This window comes from Mus caroli, unplaced genomic scaffold, assembly GCF_978045245.1.
Source record: "Mus caroli unplaced genomic scaffold, Mus_caroli_1 scaffold_18, whole genome shotgun sequence".
NCBI lineage: Eukaryota > Metazoa > Chordata > Mammalia > Rodentia > Muridae > Mus > Mus caroli.
In genome coordinates, this window is record NW_028227273.1 from 61124841 (window position 1) to 61150775 (window position 25935).

The window sequence follows — 25935 nt, forward strand, 5'->3', positions numbered from 1 at the left end:
TTTAACAAAGGCAGGCAGATCTCTGAATTCTTTTGCAATTAAAAAAAAATGTGCTTGTTGTCTCCTTGTAAGAATCAAGAGGCTGGGGTCCTGGGATCCTGATTCATAGGTTAATCAAAAGGAAACCTGGGTTAATGACTGAATTGATATGTAAATAAAAGGCTGGGCTTTTGATCTGCAAGACATGAGCTATCCAGAGAGGTTCACAACAGTAAGAGAAAGCTTTCTTGAGAAGAACACACAGAGAGAGGTATCTGGAAAGCTGTCTTGAATAGAAGACAAGCTATCAGTTTGTAACCCTTGATTTGACTTCAAGTTGTTTTTTTTTTTTTTTACTGCTCCCAGCCACCCCATTCTCAGAGCACACTGACCGAGCCAAGGCTGGACCTTGGTAGTACAGCAATTTCCTCCAAACCAAGAGAGAGGCTTTAAGACTTAAGTAAACAAAACTCAAAAAGGCTCATAAAGTAAACACTGTTATAGTCTGACCCCCACCTATCCAGAGTAGCTGCAGCCACGTTATCCCATGCCTGCCAGCTATTTCATATTGTTGCTGTAACATGCCTGCCAGTCACTGACACAGAGAAATGACTTGGCTCAAGGACATGCTGACTACATACCCTGTTTTGTTCTGTATGAGGTTTGCTAATCTTAAGAATTCCATATAATTTCATGTAGGACCCATCAAATCAAAGGTCAATATGAGCTGTTATATCTAAAGATCTTGAGTCAGAGCTGACCACTGGGCAGCCCTTCCTGAACATAGGAACTCGCTGTGATTTTTGTGGCTGACACTGAAGAATGTTACTAATCAGCCAAAGAGTTGTGATTATAATACTCATGCTCTGTTATCTAAATGTTCTGAAATTCCCCTGTTCAGCACACATCTACCACCCAACTTACTTTACTCAGGACCAAACAGCTTAAAGGCTAGCTGACAATACTTTGCCTAGTAAGCCAACAGCTCCCCTCCTTGCACTTTAAACTTTTGAAACTTTTTTTTTTGTTGTTTTTTAAATAAAAAGCCTACCTGAGAGCAGATGTAGTGGGTATTCTGGTTGTCAACTTGACTATATCTGGAATGAACTACAATCCAGAATTGGAAGGCTCACCTGTGATCCTAATCTGGAGTCTAGGAGATACAAGTTTCTGGCCTGGATCTTGGCATGGAGAGCTTGAGTCATAGTGGCTATGAATTCCAGAAGATTAAGACAGGGAGATCTCTGAGTTCAAGGTCATCTGGGATTAAAGGCGTGGTGGTGCGCACCTTTAATCTGGGCCACACCTTCTGCTGGAGACCTACATAAGGACATTGGAAGAAGGAAGATTCACTCTCCACCTGCTTGCCTTGTGGGACTGAGCAACTGCTAGATCCTTAGACTTCCATTCACAGCTGCTATTGACCACTGTTGGGAGTTGGACTGCAGACTGTAAGTCATCAACAAATTCCCTTACTATGTAGAGACTACCTGTAAGTTCTGTGACTCTAGAGAATCCTGACTAATACAGAAGTCTAGAACTGCAGTTGGGGTCCTCAGTCTTTTTTTAGTGGTCCTGGACATCCAGTATTAAGGTAGTATTAAGGTGTGTGTTCAATAATCTATTTTTTTCTTAACTGAAATCAGTATTAGTCTGGTTTGACCCCAACAAACACTTCACAAATGTCAGGAAACCCCTGAAAGTTGCAAGATTCCCAATGTTATATAAGTAGTAAGGAATGCTAGATAGAGAAAAAAAAAAAACAACTTTATACAGAACACCAAAGATGCTGCTCTCACAAGCAGTCAGAAGCAGGGTAGGTATTTCTGTGAAATAGCTGCCTTTGTGTCCTCTATGCTTCTGTAAGTGGCCCTGTCTCTATCTCTTGTAAGTAGGGTCAACAATCTCACTAGTTTTCTATGCCAGGCTTGGGCAGATCCTTTGGTCTGTCCTTGTTTCTCTACCAGGGAGAGTAGATGATTGTTCAGTTCTCAGAAAATCACCCATCACTCCCGACTCCCATGTCCTCAGTGACGCATAGCAGTGAAGGCTAGCCCAGTACAGTGCCCCACAGGCTTTAGCTCCAGCTTTGTGGAATGCTGGGACAGAGGTCCCTTTAAGAGTAAAAGTTTAGACTCACTGGGGGAACAAACCACTCTTATGAGCAGGCCTCAAGCCCAGCAGTAGATAGCCGACACCAAAGGAACTCAGTAGAATCTTTGGATATTCTTTGTCTCATAATTTTTCCAACATAAAAGGACCTCTACAGCATCTTTGAAGGTTCTTTGTCTCATAATGTTAAGTCAGAGCATTGTTTTTCTTTCCTTACAAGTAATTTGTACATACATTATGGCTTCCAGTTTCATGTTTTTCATGGCATTACAGCAAGTGTGTGTGGTGTTTGTGTGTGTCTGTGTTTCTTGTGCTATTTCTTTCGCTCTTTATCTTTCTTTTTTAAATTTTATTTTAATTAGGTATTTTCTTCATTTACATTTCCAATGCTATCTCAAAAGTCCCCCATACCCTCCCCCCCCCACTCCGCTACCCACCCACTCCCACTTCTTGGCCCTGGCGTTCCCCTGTACTGAGGCATATAAAGTTTGCAAGACCAATGGGCCTCTCTTTCCACAGATGGCCAACTAGGCCATCTTCTGATACATATGCATCTAGAGACACCTGCTCCGGGGGAGGGGGGAAGGGTTAGTTCATATTGTTGTTCCACCTATAGGGTTGCAGACCCCTTTAGCTCCTTGGGTACTTTCTCTAGCTCCTCCATTAAGGGCCCTGTGATTTATCCAATAGCTGACTGGACTCTTTTTCTTATTTGGTTGTTTTGTCCTATTCTGATTTGTTTGATTTTATTTAATTGTATTGTGTTTAATTGTATTGTATTATATACCTCTTTGTTTTATAATGAGAGATAAAGGGCTTGAGTTTGGATGGGGGGAGGAAAGGTGGGAAGGAATAGGGTAAGGAAAACTGCAATCAGAATACATTGTATTAAAAAAAAATCTACAAAAGATAAAAGAAAAAAACCAAAGGAATGAAAGAAAAAAAAATAAAATGAAGCATTAACAATTGGGGGAATTTGAGACCACCCAGGGCAGTGTAGTGAGACCCCCTATTCAAAAACAAAACAAAACAAACAAAATAAAACCCAGCAACAAATGGCAGGCTTGTTAGGTTTAATAAACCTAAAACTTTAGTTTTCACAGAAACACTGAAGAATCCTAGAATTGGAGTTTTGAGATTAGAATGGAGGTCAAGGCGATGGAAGTTTACCTCAACTTATAAGGTTCTCTGAGCTCGAGCCTGGCCTCCATCCTGCCTAGACACTTCCCTTTATCTCTCTATTGCCCAATAGAGTAAGACCAACTAGGACAATGTGGAGGCCAATGAAGTCAGGGATCTGGGCCAAAGGACATCAACCCCAGCTCCCGCCCACAACTGCTGGTTCCCTGTTGTCCTCCAGCGCCCCCTACTGGTATTCTGCGAGCCTCTGGCACAGGTGACATCCGCAGAGGTAAGCGGGTGGGTGGGACCCGTCCAGGTACAGGGAGTCACTGTGTGCTCAGCGGCTCCACCCGCAGCCACAGCCCGCCCTCTGCGCGCAGGATCAACTCGGGCTTCCGGAGCGGCTCCTTGTCATCTGGCAGCACACGGAAGCGCAGCAGCGTCAGCGCCAGCGCCACCTTCATCTCGTTCATAGCGAAAGTCTGTCCTATGCAGTTCCTGCGGGTTGACAGAGTGGGGACTCTGACTGTGATAGGAATCCCATTCGGGACCCACCTAGCACTTCTGTGATTTCAGTCTGGCCTAGGTACCTTCCCCATTGGCCCGCCAGCAGGAGGGCACCCAGGGGGAACTAACTTATTTGGGAACCCTCGCCTGCGTCACATTCTGGATCCAGTGAACCTCGGTCAGACCTCAGAGCTCAACTCACATGAGCATATGAGCTCAGGGTTGTGGTTCTTGGACTTCCCCAAGCCTTGCTCTGTACCTCTTTACTTAACATGTCAAGATGCAGGAACGAGATCTTGATCCTTATTGTCCCAAGTTTCCACCCTTTCCATCTTGCCTAAACGTTTGCCCCACCATCTCAAGCCTCCTGGCATTACCTGGGCCCAGCGGAGAAGGGAATAAAAGCCAGAGGTGACCTGTCCTTGATATTCTCTGGGTCAAAGCGGAAGGGGTCATAAACCTGAAAGAGAAAGTGGCATCAGCCAGAGACAAAATCCCGTAGGTGCTAAGGACGGTAAGTTCTGATTTTCCCAGCCCCAAACTGCTCCTTCCTCTAGGATCATTGCGATGAAAAAGGATGGGAGAAGGGAGCTAGGGTACCTCAGGGTCAGGCCACACAGTTGGGTTGTGATGGGTAGCGAAAATATTGATGATGCAGATGACACCTGTATGAAGTAGGGCCAGGAGGGTGAGCCTGCTGCTGAATAAACCTTGCTGTGTGCCCAGGACTTTCCTTCCCTGTCCCCTGGGCACCTTTAGGTATGACCCGGCCATCTGGGAGCACAATGTCTTGGGTACAACGACGGGAAATGACCGTGACTGGGGGATGCAGCCGCAGACTCTCCTTGATGCACATGGTCAGGAAGGGTAGCTGGGCCAAGTCGTCCCTAAGGAACACAGCACACAATTGTCCGGGAGCAAAACAGATCACCAGTCCCTGTGTTGGCCACATAATCTTTCTTCACAGTGCTAAACATTCTCAAGGAAAGAAGTAGGAAAGTGCTGGAGAGAATTTAGCCAGGTATCTTTAGAAGCCTTTTCTGAAGCAAACACATCCAAATGTCCATCATAAAAAGCAACTCAAAAACTCCTTCCCTCCCTCCCATCCTTCTATCTTCTGTCTCTTCCCTCCACACTGTCTTATTTTTCTCTTTTTCCCACTCTACTCCTTCACATACAAACTCTCTGTCCTCTCTTTTCTCCTATGATCCTCCTCGTTCCCTTCGTTCTCCTATTTCTTTTTCTTCTGCTCTTCTTCCTCCCTATCATCTATCACTTCCCCTTCTTTCTCCTACATTCTCCTCCTTTTCTCCAATGCCTTTTCTTCACTTTTTCTCCTCTTTCTTATCCCCCTCTTCCTTTTAACACCCTTCTGCTTCACTATGCAATACATTTGTCCAAACTAAAACATTCCATTCCAGAGGGAGCTCCAAAAGATTCAGGGTGTGCATAAAACTTGTAAGGATCAAGGTGTGAACAACTCACAAGTCTTAGGAAATTCCTGAAACCTATGAGATCCACAAGACCCATCCTCAAGGTTAAATAAAAGGTAATCTCTACTGGACAGAGAGATTCTCTAGGAGCTCTAAGAACGTGGCTTTTTTTTTTTTTGAGTCCTTATCAATATTAGGGTGAGATTTTCAGTGATGTGGCTATAAATAACCCCTCATCATTACTCCCTTATCTATATTAGGGTGAGATTTTTAGTGATACAGCTATAATCAGCCCTTTACCATTACTCATGTGAATAACCCTAATAAACTCATTGTTTTGCCAATGAGTTTGATGGAATCATTCCTTCAGTCTGTAATCCATGAGGGCAAGTAGGTATTGGCTCACATTTCTCCAAGAAAAGTCACAAAACACCTCTCTTCTTATCTCTATCATTTTCTGCCACCTCCTCTTCCCTGTACCTTAGTCCCAACCACATGTCTCCCGATACTCATTCAGGGTCCTAAGTTGAAACATATCCTGTGCTCCAGCCTTGCTTTTCTTACTTTAATCCTCACACCTGCCAGTGTGTTCTGGTACGTGTCCTGATGCAGGACTGTTCTTCCATCAAGCTTGGAGCTCCTGACAACAGTTCTTTCAGCTGCATCCTTAGCACAGGATAGACTGCTCATAAAATTGTTATGAGAATCCATATATATATTATATATGTAATTATATATTAATTATGTATATTATATATAAAATAATTATATATATATATATATATATATATAATCTGCAAAGTGACATCATTTGCCCTCCACATTATTTTATTGTCAGTCTGTCCCAATGCATAAAATTTCCTCTTGTTAATGAGGCAGATACTATTCCCATCAAGTAGTAATGGAAGAATCATAAAAAAAGAGACCCCTTCTCTACCTGAGGAGCAGAGCCAAGAGAGGGTCCTAGTAAGACACCAAGACCTATGCTCACCACTCAATTTCTGTAGACTTTCGATCCCTCAGCAGTTCCTGCACCTCCTGCCGGCAGCGCTCCTGGTATTCCGGGTGCCTCGCCAGATTGTACAGGATCCAGGAGAGCCCACTGGCTGTGGTGTCATGGCCTGTGGGGCAGATAGGTGGGCTTAGGTCTCAAAGCTACTTCAGCACCACAAAGTGGGTAGCAGCCAGGCGGGGAGAAGCCCAGGAAAGATGGGGAAAGGGGACAATGAATGATAGGGGGATAACAGTTGAATGGATAAGGTTCATTCAATATGTGCCCAGAATGAAGGTTTCCTGTTTACTCTGTAGTCCCATACTGGGAGCCTCACCCTCAAACATGAAGGTGTCAGCCTCTGCTCTAATGTCCTCATCTGACAGCTCCTTTCCATCTTCATCCTGGAGACAAGAGACTAGATCACACCAGTTCTGGGGCTATGTCTAACTTGAGGCAACTCTTAGATCTCAAGTCCACTGCACCTCTGCATCTCTCTTGATCATCATTAGAGGTCTCTGCCTCCAGATATCGTTCTTAACTGTCCTGCCTCCTGTTTGTTTGCTCATTTGTTTTTACTTGTTGAAGGAATCAGTGACCTCTGAATATTTTCCAGTTTCTGTATGATGAGAGATTTCTAGGAAAAAGAGGAGCAAGTAGCATTGCATATAGGATGATTTCATGGTGATATTCCTTTGCATTTGGAGCTTAAACATTACTCATTACAAGGATGTCCTCTTTAGGAAGGAGTGGGACACTTTCTGACAGTTGTTCCATAACTGTGTGGTGAGAATGGTGTCTACCTGCTCTCTTGTCAGCAAGGGAAATGTTGCTCACTTGGGGACAGAAAGGGTTAGACTGGCAGGAGAACTACTGACAATATGACAATGTGCGATGTCACCTTACATATGACCAGCAACTAAAGTTCTCCTTCTCTTTCTTTTTCACTTTTAACTATTTTCATTTATTTCCTCCCGTGACTGTTTTATCCTGCACCCCAATTCCTATTGTGTTCTCTTGTTCGATTCATGGGTGCTACATACAGAGAATATATCTTATGTCCTTTGGAGTCTATTAGGCTTTCATACCTATAGAATTCACCTGTGATAGGAGAAAACTTGCTTACATTCCAGAATAAAGCTCTCTCAACACACAATAGTATATGTGCATGAATATGCCATAATGAAATGCATTAGTTCGCACACTCAAAAATTAATTTAAAAATTTCCTCTTCAGCTCTCTTGTCTCTTATTCTCTTCCTCTCCCAACATTACTTCCTCCCTACACCCCCATCTTGTCTCCTTATTTCCACATCCCTCTCCTCTTGTGTCTCCTGCTTTCTAACTCTTCCTCATTTTGATCTATTCGTACTCCCTGAAACAAAGAAGACACAGATGTGTCAGCTCTGCTGTGAAACCTGTGAAATTCACAATGTATTGATCTTTAAGACCTGCTGACACACAGATAAAGTTCTCACATCACCTGAGGAAGGAGGAGCTGGGAACGGGAAGCCATCTTACAACCCTAGTCCGGCTGCTATTATTGTTGGGGATAATGGATGGGCTGCCCTCATCTTGCAGCTACATAGTTCTAGGCACACATACAGATACAGATATGATTTCTCAACAGCACATTAAGTTAGAAATAGAGTAAAATCTGAGGTCCTTCAGTTTCAGAACTAGCAGAGACGTGCTGAGCGGATTCTAGTGTTATCTCTATAATTTTTCTTTTTGGCCTGTCCTTCCTTTCCTCAAATGACTTCCATGGCCCTGAGGTATCCTTTACATCAAGTCATAAATCTGAACTATCTTTTGATCCTATATTTTTTGTCATTAAAGTCGAGCTTGTGGCACAACCATGTGGTCCTCAACTTGGGAAGTTGGGACAGCAGGATCCATTAACTGACAACACATCGAGACTAATCTCAAAATGCTAACTTTATCTGGCACACATCTGTAATTCCAGCATGTTCAAGGTGAGAGCAGGAAGAGCATGAGATTGAAGTCAGTTAGGGTTCTCTAGTGAGATTCTATCTTTTTTTTTTTTAATTCCCTTGCAAACACAAAAGGAGCTATTTAATGAATTGATTAAATTTTTTTGAGATGGAATTTCACTGTGTAGCCTTGACTAACCTGGAGCTTAATATGTAGACCAGGCTGGCCTCAAACTCACAATGATCTTCCTACTGCTCCCTGTAGAATACTGGGATTAAAGGTGTCCATTATCACACTCAACAAATTAAGTTTAAGCAGCACCATTTCACCTCCTGAGAACCCACCTTGCTCAGCAGCAGCACATCAATGAAATCCAGAGTTTTGGACTTAGCCTTGGCCTTGAGGACATCATCCTCATGCTTACTGGGGAGAGTACATCGTCGATCCTGGATGACAGCATCTGTGAAGCTGTGCACCAGGTGGCAGGCCTTATGGAAGCGCCGCCCACTACAGGTGAGCTGATAGAGTGAGTCTATGTGTAGAAGCAGCTGCTGGTACCGTTTGGCCACTAAGGCGCTGAGCTCCAAGATGGCAGAAATATACTCACTGGGATTCCTGCATGAGTACAGCATGAAGGGAAGCAAGAATTCAACACAACTGAAGCTCAGTATTTCCCAACAGGATACTCAGTAGTCAGAAACAGATGGCCACACAATCTATGAGAGGCATTAGTGGTGACATTTGACCGTGAAGTCTCGCTCACCTCCCCATCCTCACGAACACCCATGAACAGTAGTGCCTTCCTTTCCTCCCTTCGTCCCCAGATCTAGCTCTCACCCACCTGCTTTCCAGCACCCCACTCAGCTAGGAACTCTTTTTCTATCCAGTATATGGTCCCTGCATTTAGTGACAGTCGTACCTTTTATCTACAAGACAATCAGTATCTACAGAGCTGATATGATCATGTCTGTTTCCTGTGGTTTGGAGCTGGCTCCCAAAGTCCATCTTTAGCTCTGTTAGAAAGTGTCAAAACCATTAACAGGTAGGGCTTAATCGAGGGTGGCTAGGCCATTATAAGCATGCCTTAGAGAGAATATTAGAACCCTGACCCTCCCCTGACTCTCTTTACTTCCTAACTGACATGAGGAAAACATTTTCCTTAATACATGTCCCCACCAAAATAATAGAGTCAAAGAACCATCAACAAAAGACTCCAAAACTGTGACAACCCCCCCCCTTTTTAACTCAATACACTCAGAAACTTTGTGACAGCAACAGAAATGACTATAAACATAAACACCCTTGGTAGAAATTACAGCAGAACATTCCCACCTTTGGCTGGCTTTCAATGTCCTGATACTATGTGTCCTGACACTATGTTGCTGTATACTGATTGTCAACTGAACAAGATCTAGAATCATCTTGTAGACAAATTTCTGAGCACACCTGGATTCTCAAGACTGGCTTAATTAAGGTGAGAATACTCACCTTAATAAGAGCAACACTATTCCATGGCTGGGTGTTTCAGACACACAAAAAGGAGAAAGCTAGTTGAGCATAACCATTCATTGCTCTCTGCTTCCTTGCTGTGTATGCAATGTGACCACCAGTCTCACATTCCTACCATAGTGACTCCCTTAACTTGATGGACTTCCCCTCAACTTTAACCCAAAGCAAATTCTTCCCTCTTTTAAGTTGATTCTCGTTGTATCAACAAGAAACACAGGTAGTACATGAAATTGGTACCAGAAGTGGGGTCATTGCTGTAATAATTCTTACCATGTGGTTCTTAGGCCTTTGAAACCTGTTTGTAGTAGAAACATAGAATTTAAAATGCTAATCCAGAAACACCGTTAAATTCTGTAAGGGAAGCTTTGAAAGGAAATTATGATTGGAAGTTGGAAGACCAGAATATCAAAGAGAAATGCAGATAGTGGAGAGCTGGATCATATGGCGTTTTGGGGGGAAGGCACCAATCAAGAGCTAGACTAGAATTCATTCTTGCTATTTTTATGCAAATTAATTTGGCAGCATTCTACCTAGGTCCTGAGAACACGTGTGAGGCTGAATTAAAAGGTGATAGATCACCAAGTGATGGTGGTGCATGCCCTTAATATTAGCACTCAGGAGGCAGAGACAGGTGGATCTCTGAGTTCTAGGTCAGCCTGGTCCACAGAGTAAGTTCCAGGATAACCAGGGCTATACAGAGAAACCTTGTTTCAAAACAAACCAACAAAACAAAAAGCAAAATGAAAGAAAAGGTAATAGACCTTGAGTGAAGGAAATTTCAAGATAGCATAAATATTCAGGCTATGGGATAATTCCTACTCTCTGCACACTGTTTTATTTAAAATGAGAAGTGCATTTCAGAGTATGCAAAAAGGAGAAAGCTAGATGGACCTACGCACTTTCATTACTCTTTGCTTCCTGACTGCAGACACAATGCTGCCTTTCCTTTCATGCCCATGAGGGGGTTTTCCTCAAACTGTGAGTTAAAATAAACCCTCCCTTAAATTGCTTTTATCAATTATTTTGTTGCAGCATTGAGAAAAGTATCTAATTCAGTGTCAGCCTGCCAATCCCATTTCCAAAGTGTCTCCTCTATACCAGATGAGTGTGATCTACTCACCTGCATTCCTGGTCCTTGCTCTGAATCTCCTCCTCCGAGAACTCCCCCTTTTTCTTACTAGCTACCCATCCCTACTATACTACCTCCCAAATCCATAGTCCAGGTTCTCAGACCTAAGGGAGCCACTCACTCCTGGCAGTTGCTATCAAAACTGAAGACACATTTCTGCAGGCTGTCCAAGGTCATGAGGCTGATGTTCGCAAACACATCCAGACGGGCGCTGCCACCTGAGGCCAGGCGCTGCCACTTGGCCTTTACAGAGAAAGAAGGGGTATCATAACTTCTTGAGATATTTCCCAGCCACAACTACAAGAACTGATACCCAAAATCAGCCTCCCATATTTCCAGGGTTGACCAGGGTTGACACTTGACCCCAGAGTTTACCAGTCATGAGTGGGAGTGAAACTGTTGTGTCGGACAGAAGACCCAAAAATGGAGACCAGAAGCCCTGTGTGGTTAAGCCTCAGCTCTGACTGCCATGCTCTGTGCACCATCAGTCAGCTCATTTATTGTCCTCTGTCTCACTTGATATGTCTTCAGCATCAAGGTGATCTGACCGCATCTGATAAACCATGAGGGAGCCTGTGTGCCACTATTTCTGGATCACTTACTCTCTGGCAAGCTCCTTTATGCTTCCAAACCTCAGGTTAATTCTTTTTTGGGGGGAGGGAGGTTTCGAGACAGGGTTTCTCTGTATAGCCCTGGCTGTCCTGGAACTCACTTTGTAGACCAGGCTGGCCTCTAACTCAGAAATCCTCCTGCCTCTGCCTCCCAAGTGCTGGGATTAAAGGCGTGCACCACTACTGCCCGACTCCTCAGGTTCATTCTTTTTTTTTTTTTCTTTTTTAATTTTTAATATTTTTTATTACATATTTTCCTCAATTACATTTCCAATGCTATCCCAAAAGTCCCCCATACCGCCCCCTTCAGGTTCATTCTTAATGAGGAAAAAATAACTTGTATCTCCCAGGTTGGTTAAAATTAAATTTGCAGCATAATTTATGGAATTGGGTCATGACCATCAGTTCCCCAACATGTTAAGAATTCAGTAAATGGCATTATTCCTTATCTTGGGTGCCATAAGTTGGACTTAAAGCTATCTCTATGACAGGTATGGCAGTTATCCATTGTTTTCTAAGCACCCTTTCTAAGTGTTTCAAGAAAAAAATCATCCCAGTGTTCTTCACCTGGACACAGATATTTCAGAAAGCCTTGAGAGATGCAGTGATGGTCTTCTATGGGCAAATATAAGGCTTATTTCAGCTTGTTACAAAAGCAGAGTCCCTAAAACTAAGTTACAGAATATAGGGCATATGTTGCCATCCTCTGAAGGACATTTTTAATACCCCATGGAATTTATATGCTTTCGAGAAAGGACAGAAGCCAAGAGTGCACCAGGAGTACCTGACTACCTTCCATATCTGAATAAGGAATCTTGTATGGTCTGGCAGAATCCACAAGCGTTGGGGTTGGTTTGGTGCTGCTATGGATTCAAATGTTAAATTCTGTATCCTAAGATCTGGTTTCCCCAAGACAGTCGAATTCTCAGGTACACCAGCTTTTGTTGTACAAACCTTGCTCCCTGAATAAATTGATCAATAAAAGGCAGGACTTGAGAATAAGTGAGGGGTCTCTGGAGAGACCAGGGGAGGAAAAAGGAAGAGCCAAAGGGAGGAAGGAGCCTCCATGATAGGAGAGGGACTGTGAGCATTTGGCCAGGAGAAATAGCAAATAACAAGGGACATGTGGCTGAGATGTAAGTTAGAATAGCTCAACACCTGCCCAGTCTAGCTTGCAATGCTGAGCCTACTCTACTGCCCTTTGCTTTGGTGTTAGACTGATGACTTTCACTAATATACTCTGAAAAAAGGAAGAGGCTATAACTTCAACGAATCCTAAGCTTCAGGTGACTTCCAGGTTCTTTCCTATGGAACTCTGTGCCATAGGAACAAGTCCAGGATGCTGAAACTATGATAAATTAGCTTGAAGTTGGTAAAATCCCAAGCATCAAGGAATTATGCTGATATCGAGCAAGCTGACTGATCATATGTCGCCCACGAGTGACCCAAACTCTGTCTAGAAGGGCCAACCCCCTGACCCATACCCCTGTTAGCAACATCAGACCTCATTGTTTCAAAATCAGTGTGTGTAGAAGTGCCTTGCGCATTGTTGAAAGTTTCTAGGTAGTCATCAAGTTTGCATTTAGTTTTCTGGGCAACATCCTGAGAAATTAGAACCTAACTCTTTGTAAGCACTCACCGTGCATGAGCACTCAATGGCTCTTTGCTATTATCTTGGATACAAAATGGAGAGAAAAAAAATGAAATAAAACAATTGCCCCAGTGGTGGTTTGAATATTCTTGGCCCATGGAGTGTCACTATTAGGAGGCATGGCCTTGTTAGACGAAGTATGTCACTGTGGGGATGGGCTTTGAGACCCTCATCCTAGCTGCCTATAAGACGGCCGCTCCTAACTGCAGTCGGATCACAATGCATGCAGAATTTTCAGCTCCTTCAGCACTTGCCTGCCTGGACAGTGACATGCTTGCTGCCATGATGTTAATAAACTGACCCTCTGAAACTGTAAGCCAGCCCCAATTAAATATTGTCCCTTATAAAAGTTGCCTTGGCCATGGTGTCTCTTCATAGCAATGGAACTAACACACCCATTTAGAGAACAGATCAGACCTATCTAAAGTTTCTTTGCCTCAGATGCCAGCTGAGAACCTGGGTTTCAGAGACTCACATGCATTATGTTGGTGCTGTCATTGAAAATCTTCACATAGGGTTTTAGGATGTTGAAATGGAAAGCAGGTGTCAACATGCGACGGTGCCTGCTCCACTTGTCACCATCACTCAGCAAGAGTCCATCCCCTGGTAGGGCATTATGACAGTGAGCATGGTATCATGTTCCCATTCACCCCCTGGGGGATTTTCCTGAGCCCTTCGTTTGTAGTACTCACCCAGCCAAGGTTTCAGGAAACTGTAGAAGATTACTTCCTTTAGGGCAACTGAAGCTGACATGAACAAGGATGGTCAGGGTCCATGAAGAGGCTAGGAAATTAACTTACAGAGAGTGTGGGGGCAGGGCTCAGCGAGGTGCATGCATGTCTGCCCCAAATTCAGCATGACAGTGTTAGAGAAAGGAACATAGGATGCAGAGGAAGAGGAGAAGAGGAGGAGGAGGAGGAAGAGGATGATGAGGAAACAGGATACAGATAGAAGCAACTCACCTCACTATCCCTTCACTTGGCTACAACATAGTCTACCATGTCTGCCCTTCAAGTGTAGCGTGACATTCTACAGGCCTAGCATACCTGACCATCCCAGCATGCTCTGACATCTCCTGATATAGATATGTGTTATGGATATATAGGGGTAACATGGGCTAACATGGCTGAAAACACATATAACCTACACTAAATGACACCATCTGCTTTAAAATGGAAATAGATGATCTGATATATCTCAATGTGCCCCGTAGGTAGGCCCCAGATGCCATTTAAAAATAGTTACAATAAGCTCACAGATACAGCATTGATGTGGTCCAATTAGATATCAGACCTCCCTCAAATAAGAAATCTCAGCCGACAAGCCTCTTCCGGTCAGAAAAGCACCAGGGCAGCTGGGGCGCAGGGTCGGCTGACACTCGCCAGCTACCCACAACACCCGCCACAGGATCTTAAGACTTCTGGAGAGTGGAACACAGCTTCTGCTCCAATCCAATTGCGCGCGGGACCTGAGACTGCATTAGTTAGGGAAGCAGAAACTGGCCTGAGTAGGGCCACAGGCCTCATCCGGCCGGATCAGCGCCGGGGTAGCTGGAGCGCAGGGTTGCCTGACACCCGCCAGCTACCCACGACCCCCGCCACAGGATTTTGGGACTGCTGGTGAGTGGAACACAGCTTCTGCTCCAGTCCAATCACGCGGGACCTGAGACTGCTCTGGTTGGGGAGAGAGAAATCCGGCCTACATAGGGCCACAAGCCTCTTCTGGTCAGAAAAGCACCGGGGCAGCTGGGGCACAGGGTCGGCTGACACTCGCCAGCTACCCACAACACCCGCCACAGGATCTTAAGACTTCTGGAGAGTGGAACACAACTTCTGCTCCAATCCAATTGCGTGCGGGACCTGAGACTGCATTAGTTAGGGAAGCAGAAACCGGCCTGAGTAGGACCACAGGCCTCTTCCGGCTGGACCAGCACCGGGGTACCGTCAGCTACCCACGACCCCCGCCGCAGGATTTTGAGACTGCTGGTGAGTGGAACACAGCTTCTGCTCCAATCTTTAAACAGTGACAACGATAACAACTAACCCCAGAGATTACCAGATGGCGAAAGGTAAACGTAATAATCTTACTAACAGAAACCAAGACCACTCACCATCATCAGAACCCAGCACCCCCACTTCGCCCAGTCCAGGGCACCCCAACACACCGGAAAAGCTAGACACGGATCTAAAAGCATATCTCCTGATGATGGTAGAGGAGTTCAAGAAGGACTTTAATAACACACTTAAAGAAATACAGGAGAACAATGCTAAACAGGCAGAAGACACTAAAGAGGAAGCACAAAAATCCCTTAAAGAATTGCAGGAGAACACTGCTAAAGAGTTACAAATCCTTAAAGAAAAACAGGATAACATAATCAAACAGGTAGAGGTCCTTACAGAAAAACAGGAAAACACATCCAAACAGATGATGGAAATGAACAAAACCATACTAGACCTAAAAAGGGAAGTAGACACAATAAAGAAAACCCAAAATGAGGCAACACTGGAGATAGAAACCCTAGGAAAGAAATCTGGAACCATAGATATGAGCATCAGCAACAGAATACAAGAGATGGAAGAGAGAATCTCAGGTGCAGAAGATTCCATAGAGAACATCGGCACAACAATCAAGGAAAATGTAAAATGCAAAAAGATCCTAACTCAAAACATCCAAGAAATACAGGACACAATGAGAAGACCAAACCTACGGATAATAGGAGTGGATGAGAATGAAGATTTTCAACTCAAAGGACCAGCAAACATCTTCAACAAAATTATAGAAGAAAACTTCCCAAATCTAAAAAAAGAGATGCCCATGAACATACAAGAAGCCTACAGAACTCCAAATAGACTGGACCAGAAAAGAAATACCTCCCGACACATAATAATCAGAACAACAAATGCTCTAAATAAAGATAGAATACTAAAAGCAGTAAGAGAAAAAGGCCAAGTAACATATAAAGGCAAGCCTATCAGAATTACACCAGATTTTTCACCAGAGACTATGAAAGCCAGAAGATCCTGGACGGATGTTATACAGACACTAAAAGAACACAAATTCCAGCCCAGGCTACTATACCCAGCCAAACTCTCAATTAACATAGATGGAGAAACCAAAGTATTCCACGACAAAACCAAATTCACACATTATCTCTCCACGAATCCAGCCCTTCAAAGGATAATAACAGAAAAAAACCAATACAAGGACAGGAACCACGCCCTAGAAACAACAAGAAGGTAATCCCTCAACAAACCTAAAAGAAGACAGCCACAAGAACAGAATGCCAACTTTAACAACAAAAATAACAGGAAACAACAATTACTTTTCCTTAATCTCTCTTAATATCAATGGACTCAACTCCCCGATAAAAAGACATAGACTAACAAACTGGCTACACAAACAAGACCCAACATTTTGCTGCTTACAGGAAACTCATCTCAGAGAAAAGGATAGACACTACCTCAGAATGAAAGGCTGGAAAACAATTTTCCAAGCAAATGGCATGAAGAAACAAGCTGGAGTAGCCATTCTAATATCTGATAAGATTGACTTCCAACCCAAAGTCATTAAAAAAGACAGGGAGGGACACTTCATACTCATCAAAGGTAAAATCCTCCAAGAGGAACTATCAATCCTGAATATCTATGCTCCAAATACAAAGGCAGCCACATTCATTAAAGAAACTTTAGTAAATCTCAAAGCACACATTGCACCTCATACAATAATAGTGGGAGACTTCAACACACCACTTTCACCAATGGACAGATCATGGAAACAGAAACTAAACAGGGACACAGTGAAACTAACAGAAATTATGAATCAAATGGATCTGACAGATATCTATAGAACATTCTATCCTAAAACAAAAGGATATACCTTCTTCTCAGCACCTCATGGTACCTTCTCCAAAATTGACCACATAATTGGTCACAAAGCAGGCCTCAACAGATACAAAAATAATGAAATTGTCCCATGCATCCTATCAGATCACCATGGACTAAGGCTGATCTTCAATAACAAAATAAATAATAGAAAGCCAACCTTCACGTGGAAACTGAACAACACTCTTCTCAATGATACCTTGGTCAAGGAAGGAATAAAGAAAGAAATTAAGGACTTTTTAGAGTTCAATGAAAATGAAGCCACAACATACCAAACTTATGGGACGCAATGAAAGCATTTCTAAGAGGAAAACTCATAGCTCTGAGTGCCTCCAAAAGGAAACTAGAGAGAGCACACATTAGCAGCTTGACAACACACCTAAAAGCACTAGAACAAAAGGAAGCAAATTCACCCAAGAGGAGGAGACGGCAGGAAATAATCAAACTCAGGGGTGAAATCAACCAAGTGGAAACAAGAAAAACTATTCAAAGAATCAACCAATCAAGGAGCTGGTTCTTTGAGAAAATCAACAAGATAGATAAACCCTTAGCCAGACTCACTAGAGGGCACAGGGAAAGCATCCTAATTAACAAAATCAGAAATGAAAAAGGAGACATAACAACAGATCCTGAAGACATCCAAAACACCATCAGATCCTTCTACCAAAGGCTATACTCAACAAAACTGGAGAACCTGGATGAAATGGAGAAGTTCCTAGACAGATACCAGGTACCAAAGTTGAATCAAGATCAGGTTAATGATCTAAACAGCCCTATATCCCCCAAAGAAATAGAAGCAGTCATTAATAGTCTCCCAACTAAAAAAAGCCCAGGACCAGATGGGTTTAGTGCAGAGTTCTATCAGACCTTCAAAGAAGATCTAATCCCAGTTCTTCACAAACTATTCCACAAAATAGAAACAGAAGGTACTCTACCCAACTCATTCTATGAAGCCACAATTACTCTGATACCTAAAGCACAAAAAGACCCAACAAAGATAGAAAACTTCAGACCAATATCCCTTATAAATATTGATGCAAAAATCCTCAATAAAGTTCTTGCTAACCGAATCCAAGAACACATCAAAACAATCATCCATCCTGACCAAGTAGGTTTCATCCCAGGGATGCAGGGATGGTTCAATATACGGAAATCCATCAACGTAATCCAGTATATAAACAAACTCAAAGACAAAAACCACATGGTCATCTCGTTAGATGCGGAAAAAGCATTTGACAAGATCCAACACCCATTCATGATAAAAGTCTTGGAAAGATCAGGAATTCAAGGCCCATACCTAAACATGATAAAAGCAATCTACAGCAAACCAGTAGCCAACATCAAAGTAAATGGTGAGAAGCTTGAAGCAATCCCACTAAAATCAGGGACTAGACAAGGCTGTCCACTTTCTCCATACCTATTCAACATTGTACTTGAAGTCCTAGCCAAAGCAATTGGACAACAAAAGGAGATCAAAGGGATACAAATTGGAAAAGATGAAGTCAAAATATCACTCTTTGCAGATGATATGATAGTATATATAAGTGACCCTATAAATTCCACCAGAGAACTCCTAAGCCTGATAAACAGCTTCGGTGAAGTAGCTGGATATAAAATTAACTCAAACAAATCAATGGCCTTTCTCTACACAAAGAATAAACAGGCTGAGAAAGAAATTAGGGAAACAACACCCTTCTCAATAGTCACAAATAATATAAAATATCTTGGCGTGACTCTAACTAAGGAAGTGAAAGATCTGTATAATAAAAACTTCAAGTCTCTGAAGAAAGAAATTATAGAAGATCTCAGAAGATGGAAAGATCTCCCATGCTCATGGATTGGCAGGATCAACATTGTAAAAATGGCTATCTTGCCAAAAGCAATCTACAGATTCAATGCAATCCCCATCAAAATTCCAAATCAATTCTTCAACGAATTAGAAAGTGCAATCTGCAAATTCATCTGGAATAACAAAAAACCTAGGATAGCAAAAACTCTTCTCAAGGATAAAAGAACCTCTGGTGGAATCACCATGCCGGACCTAAAGCTCTACTACAGAGCAATTGTGATAAAAACTGCATGGTACTGGTATAGTGACAGACAAATAGACCAATGGAATAGAATTGAAGACCCAGAAATGAACCCACACACCTACGGTCACTTGATCTTCGACAAGGGAGCTAAAAACATCCAGTGGAAGAAAGACAGCATTTTCAACAAATGGTGCTGGCACAACTGGTTGTTAACATGTAGAAGAATGCGAATTGATCCATTCCTATCTCCTTGTACTAAGGTCAAGTCTAAGTGGATCAAGGAACTTCACATAAAACCAGAGACACTGAAACTTATAGAGGAGAAAGTGGGGAAAAGCCTTGAAGATATGGGCACAGGGGAAAAAATTCCTGAATAGAACAGTAATGGCTTGTGCTGTAAGATCGAGAATTGACAAGTGGGACCTCATGAAACTACAAAGCTTCTGCAAGGCTAAAGACACCATCAATAAGACAAAAAAACCACCAACAGATTGGGAAAGGATCTTCACCTATCCTAAATCAGATAAGGGACTAATATCCAATATATATAAAGAACTCAAGAAGGTGGACTCCAGAAAGTCAAATAACCCCATTAAAAAATGGGGCTCAGAACTGAACAAAGAATTCTCACCTGAGGAATACCGAATGGCAGAGAAACACCTGAAAAAAATGTTCAACATCCTTAATCATCAGGGAAATGCAAATCAAAACAACCCTGAGATTCCACCTCACACCAGTCAGAATGGCTAAGATCAAAAATTCAGGTGACAGCAGATGCTGGCGAGGATGTGGAGAAAGAGGAACACTCCTCCATTGTTGGTGGGATTGCAAGCTTGTACAACCACTCTGGAAATCAGTCTGGCGGTTCCTCAGAAAATTGGACATAGTACTACCGGAGGATCCAGCAATACCTCTCCTGGGTATATATCCAGAAGATGTCCCAACCGGTAAAAAGGACACATGCTCCACTATGTTCATAGCAGCCCTATTTATAATAGCCAGAAGCTGGAAAGAACCCAGATGTCCCTCAACAGAGGAATGGATACAGAAATTATGGTACATTTACACAATGGAGTACTACTCAGCTATTAAAAAGAATGAATTTATGAAATTCCTAGCCAAATGGATGGACCTGGAGGGCATCATCTTGAGTGAAATAACACAATCACAAAAGAACTCACACAATATGTATTCACTGATAAGTGGATATTAGCCCAAAACTTAGGATACCCAAGATATAAGATACAATTTGATAAACGCATGAAACTCAAGAAGAATGAAGACCAAAGTGTGGACACTGTGCCCCTTCTTAGAATTGGGAACAAAACAGCCAGGGAAGGAGTTACAGAGACAAAGTTCGTAGCTGTGATGAAAGGATGGACCATTTAGAGACTGCCGTATCCAGGGATCCATCCCATAATCAGCTTTTAAACGCTGACACCATTGCATACACTAGCAAGATTTTGCTGAAAGGACCCAAATATAGCTGTCTCTTGTGAGACGATGCCGGGGCCTAGCAAACACAGGAGTGGATGTTCACAGTCAGCTATTGGATGTATCACAGGGCTCCCAATGGAGAAGCTAGAGAAAGTACCCAAGGAGCTAAAGGGATCTGCAACCCTATTGTTGGAACAACATGATGTACTAACCAGAACCCCGGAGCTCTTGTCTCTAGCTGCATATGTATCGAAAGATGGCCTAGTCGGCCATCAATGGAAAGAGAGGCCCATTGGACTTGCAAACTTTATATGCCCCAATATAGGGGAATGCCAGGGCCAAAAGAATGGGAATGGGTGGGTAGGGAAGTGGGGGGCGCTATGGGGGACTTTTGGGATAGCATTGGAAATGTAATTGAGGAAAATATGTAATAAAAATATTAAAAATCAAAAAAAAAATAAAAGTAAATGAATACGTGGAAAAAAAAATAAGAAATCTCAGCCATGTTCCTATTTCAGTGGGACTCTAAGTGACAAATGTCAGAATACTCTCAAATGTCCAGTGTTTTCATTAAGAGAAAAATATAATTTCAAGCAACCGCTCAGGCAAGAAACAGATGTGCTCCTATCTGGGGTTCACATAAAGTGTGAGCCCCAGATAGGGCCATATTCATTTGATTATACTTGGTTCACACCTAGGACAACATGTATCAGTTGTTATATTGTGAATACAAAATGCTCTCAACCATCTTGTGTTTTGAAAGATTTAGTAGTCAGATGCTGCCTTTATTTTGGAAGATTCTAGAAATCTTAGGAAGTGGAGCTTGGCTAGAGAAAGTAGGACAGTAGAGTAATCCCTTTGAAATATCTTGAACTGATTTTCCCTCCTCTTCCTTTCCTCCCCTCTTCTAGCCAGTTACCTGTCTGTCTCTCTTTTATCACTATGAATCCTGAATCACAAGTAAAAATCAATCTTTGCTCAATGAAGTTGTGTTAGTAGTAGCAACAAAAAGAGCTAATACAGCAGGTGTGATTTGGAGCTGGCCACACCAATCTAGTTGCATAGTGAAGGTAAGGCAGAGGCAAGGGCATCACTACAACAGTCCCATCTGCCTGCACGCTGGTCACCTGCTGGAGACAGCACAGAGACCTTGGCAGTAGGCAAGTAGGCAAACAGGCTAGTCCAATGTCCACCTGGATCAGAAAACAGAAGTCTCTTTGATGTGGGTGGAAGGTGTAGATAACCACTTGCCAGGTCTCCATCGACTGGTAGCATACACCCCCCAGAGGTGTACACCATACCATAAGTGCACAGGACATCTTCCTCTCAGCTCTGAATGGAGGTGAGTAGAAAGGAATCCCAGGATCCCTAGGCTTTACAAGCAAAGGACTATTAAGGCAGGGGGCCAGAGTAAGCCCTGAAGATTCCACCATGCTCTGGGCTGAGCCCCACTTGGGCTTCCTTCTGACATCTTCAGCAAAAAGTGGAGAAAATCAAGAGAAAGAAGGACTGGGCTACTTCAGAAATCGCACAGAAGCATGAGTGGGAAACCCACAACCACATCAGCAGCAGCTTCCCCTAAGTACCTGAGGCACTGAGAACAGATCGAATGATGTCAGGGTGGCACAGGGTGATGATAGGAATGATAGGACCCAGCCATGTCATGAAGCCCTGGGGGTAGGTGGCCACCAGGTTAGTCACCTCCTTCAGACCATGCTCAGTGGGTGTGATCTGCAAGCAAGAGAGGAACGATCACCTCCTGAGTTGGTTTGTCAGGAGTCAAGCACATGAGGCTATGAGATGGTCAGAAAGTAGCTGATACAGCATGACTTCTGGGTATCTCTAGGATGGTGTTTGCACAAGGCATTAGTGTTTGCATCAGTAGTCTCAGTCAGAATGACCCACCCTCTACACTGTGGGGCAGCACCATCCAACCCACTGAAGATGTCAATCTTCCTAGTATTGCGACCCTTTAATACAGTCCCTCATGCTGTGGTGAACCCCCAACCATAAAATTATTTTGTTGCTACTTCATAACTGTAATTTTGCTACCGTATGAATCATAATATAAATATGTAATATTTAATGTGCAACCCACATATCAACCTGTGTGTGGAGACCCCTATGTTGAGAACTGGTAATATAGAGCAATTAGATGAAGAAATCTCAATCTCATTTTCTGACTGCAATAGCCATCTTCTGCCCACAGACATCACAATGCAGGTTCTTGACTTTTGGACTCTTGCTGCAGGATATTCCATCACACTGTGAACCCCAAGTTAGTGTTGTCTACTAGAAAAAGATGTCTCTAGTTGTGTTGTGGCTCAGCCCTTCACACTCACCTTTGATACCTCTGATTGGAATAGAGACACACCCTTAGTGTGTGTTTAATTCTAAACAATAAAGGCAAAGTTAGTTTGTAGAAAGAAGCACCCATGTTTGACTGGGTGCCATCATTAGACTGGTGTCTAATTGAGTGGCAGACAATGTGGTGAATCAGAGAAAGAGGATAGGATATGCCCAACTCTCAGGAGAAGAAAGAGGAAGGGGAAGCTTCATAAGAGAACAGTGAAAAAGAAGAAAAAGGAGAGAGAGAGAGAGAGAGAGAGAGAGAGAGAGAGAGAGAGAGAGAGAGAGAGAGAGAGAGCGCAGATTAAATCAGTCAGAGGAGTTTGAGCCAGAAGAGCTGGGTTAAAGCAGCCAGTCAGAGTTCAGAGAAAACAAACAAGGGTGAGCTTATTCAGCAGGAAATCTCGGAGGCTGAAAACTTCTAGGCCTAGGTAAGATTATACAGAGACCGGGAGTAGGCCTAGGTTAGCTGGTGGAGGCAGTAAGTATCAGAGACAACAATTCCTCATGTGAATAAAAGTTACATTTACAGATTCAACCCTATCCCACCGACTCCTCCCTCCCCTAAGGATCTCCCCATGCACAGGATGCCAACCCTTTGGCCTCAGAATTATTTGCAGGCTGGCTTCCACTTTGCAGATGGCATGTTGCAGCATGCTTAGAACCCACAATATATAAGCCAATGACCATAACACAATGCACCCCCTCTCTCTGCCCTCACTCTTTTTTTTTTTTTTGGTTTTTTGAGACAGGGTTTCTCTGTGTAGCCCTGGCTGTCCTGGAACTCACTTTGTAGACCAGGCTGGCCTCGAACTCAGAAATCCGCCTGCCTCTGCCTCCCGAGTGCTGACTGCCCTCACTCTTATATATATGTGTGCAATATATAGAATTTATAAATGTATCATGTATTTCTCTCTCTCTAAATATACATATATATATGTATATATATGTATATATATACGCACACACACACTGGGTGCCATCATTAGACTGGTGTCTCTAGGAAGGCAGAAACTCCTACCTATGAGCCCCCATGCTCTCACCAAACATCACCCTGAGTATGATGTCCCTGATGTGTACAGATGTTGTGAGCTTTGGTATTTGCAAGTGAAGCAACCAAGACCAAGTCACCCAAAGGCAAGAACAGACTTGGTCACAATCCAAGGCACGGGGTCAAGGAAAGCTTACGGGAGGGTGAATAGACAACTCTTATCCCAGTTGGGCAACAGGACTCAATGGTCCATCTTAGGGAAGAACTGCCAGCTTTTAAATAAAAAGTGCTTCAGGGACAAGAGGCAGGAAGACAGTCCATGACTCTCCTACTCCATGGGTGGTAGGAGAGGAATACCAGAGATTACCCCCAGGCAAACATGGAAACCCTGATATGGATTGACAGAAAAATGGCATTGACGTTGGACAGAGCTTCCCAAGAGGCCTCAAGTCCAGCAGACAATGAGGGAACCCCAGGGGTCCTCACTCTGTATGGTCTACCCTGGAAGTGTCCACCAGTGTAAGAAAGATGGACTAGAAATGAATCCAGAGCAAAGTAGAGGTGGAGGCAGGGACATGAGAAAAGCTAGTGAAGGATGCTGGAGGACTCCAGACCCATCCCCTGAGGTCCATTCCTGGTCCATTCTCTCCAAAATACAAGACCCACAATATATTGCTGCACTCACCATGCCTAGGTGACCCAAGAACCAATTCCATTTGGGGGGTTGAGGGAAATCACAAAGATGATGATATGTTCTGTAGAAGATATAGGTCTGAGTCAGGACACGGGCCAAGAGCCAGGAAGCTCCGATCAGGAGCAAAAGCAGCCATGGTGAGGATGCCTCGAGCCTCAGTCCCAGCCAAGACAGATCCAACTGTGGCATCCTGTGGGGCGAATGGACAGACAGTGAGACTGGGAGGTTGGAAGAGGGTTGGGGCCATCAGGCATAATGGACCAGGGATATGAATAATGAAGGCTGTTTGTAGGAGGAGAGATCTATGGGGTGGAGAGAGGGAGTAATGGAGGAGGAGGAGGAGGAGGAGGAGGAGGAGGAGGAGGAGGAGGAGGAGGAGGAGGAGGAGGAGGAGGAAGAGGGGAAGGGAGAGGGAGATGGAGAGGGAGAGAAGGAGAGACGCAAAATGCCTGAATGAGACTGCCAGGAGCTGTTACCTGAAAAACCCCATGTCTGAAGCCAATAGGACCACTCTGACTTTTTGGCTTCAGATAGCTAGTTATCTAGAAATAAGCAGCCAGGCTCAGGCTTAGAGTTCTCTTTAACCTAGTATGAGTGCTCTTAGCCAGGCACCTTCTCTCAGGAACAGTGAGTTTCCCACGGTTCTCCTTCCTTTAGAGTTTCTTTGTTCCTGGCTTCTGCTCTGAAGGAGGCTGAGCTCAGTTGTGTCAGCCAATCCTTCACAGGCCCATCTGCCTCCTCCCCTCTGGGGCAGAAGGCCAAAAGGAGGGGGTTGGGTCGGCAGGGTACAGAGTGAAATCAATTCAGGGTCACAGCATGAACACCAGATCCTTAGAACTTGTTCCCTGTCACATCACGGGTGGTGGGGTGGGGGTGAGGGGTGGGGGTGGGGTGGGGATGGGGATGGGGATAGGAATGGAGGTTGAGGGCAGCATAGATTTGGGAGCAAAACTCTGAGGTTAGCAAGAGGTAAGTCTGAGCCTAACATCCACAGCCAAGTAGGGGTATCCCTGCGCGTCAGAGACTCGTCAGAGACTACGGTGTATCTAGTAAAATCATTAACAGGAATTCTCCTGCTAGGAGAATGCAACCAGGCCAGGCCTGGTCACAGACCATCTCCCACAGTCCTCTGCACTGGACTGCACTCACAGCATGTACCTTTAAAAACACACACACACAATATTTTATTAATTTGTTGTTGAGAATTTTATGCATAAAATGTGTTTTGATCAGATTTGCCTCCTACTCTCCCGCTTAATTCCTTCCAGATTGACTCCTTACCCACACCCCTCCTTTTTTTCTTTTTTTTTAAATAACTTACTGATTCAAATAGGTGTAGTGCCTATCAGGGACAAAAGGCTTACCAGTGATCAGACCCTCAGAGAAAACTGACTCTCCCACCACCATCAGCTGCCAATAACTCCTCAACTAGGGGCTAGGGCTCACCATCCCTCCCCAGGGCTGGAATGTTGGTTATCTTGAGCTTGGCGTTATCTTGGGTTCACTGCAGCGTCTGTGAGCTCACTAGAGCAGAGGTCCTGCCATACCCAGAAGGCATTGTTTGGTCCTATT

At 43.7% G+C, this 25935-nt stretch overlaps 1 protein-coding gene across 2 annotated transcripts; it reads right to left on the bottom strand.

Annotated features, from left to right (window-relative positions):
• Positions 1 to 3147: 3147 nt before the first annotated feature.
• On the bottom strand, positions 3148 to 25029 carry LOC110312471 (cytochrome P450 4F4). Of its 2 annotated transcripts, XM_021186084.3 has the most exons (13): positions 24840 to 25029; positions 24355 to 24553; positions 21916 to 22060; positions 13671 to 13724; positions 13454 to 13581; positions 10838 to 10959; positions 8423 to 8693; positions 6482 to 6548; positions 6145 to 6274; positions 4474 to 4607; positions 4321 to 4385; positions 4098 to 4180; positions 3148 to 3711 (listed from the first exon to the last, which is right to left on the bottom strand). In XM_021186084.3, the coding sequence occupies exons 1-13, from the start codon at positions 24851 to 24853 to the stop codon at positions 3540 to 3542; spliced, it is 1584 nt and encodes a 527-aa protein (XP_021041743.1). In that variant the 5' UTR covers positions 24854 to 25029; the 3' UTR covers positions 3148 to 3539. The 2 variants fall into 2 exon arrangements, with proteins under 2 accessions (XP_021041743.1, XP_021041744.1); XM_021186085.3 differs by lacking the exons at positions 10838 to 10959; positions 13454 to 13581; positions 13671 to 13724 and adding an exon at positions 8998 to 9091.
• Positions 25030 to 25935: the final 906 nt, after the last annotated feature.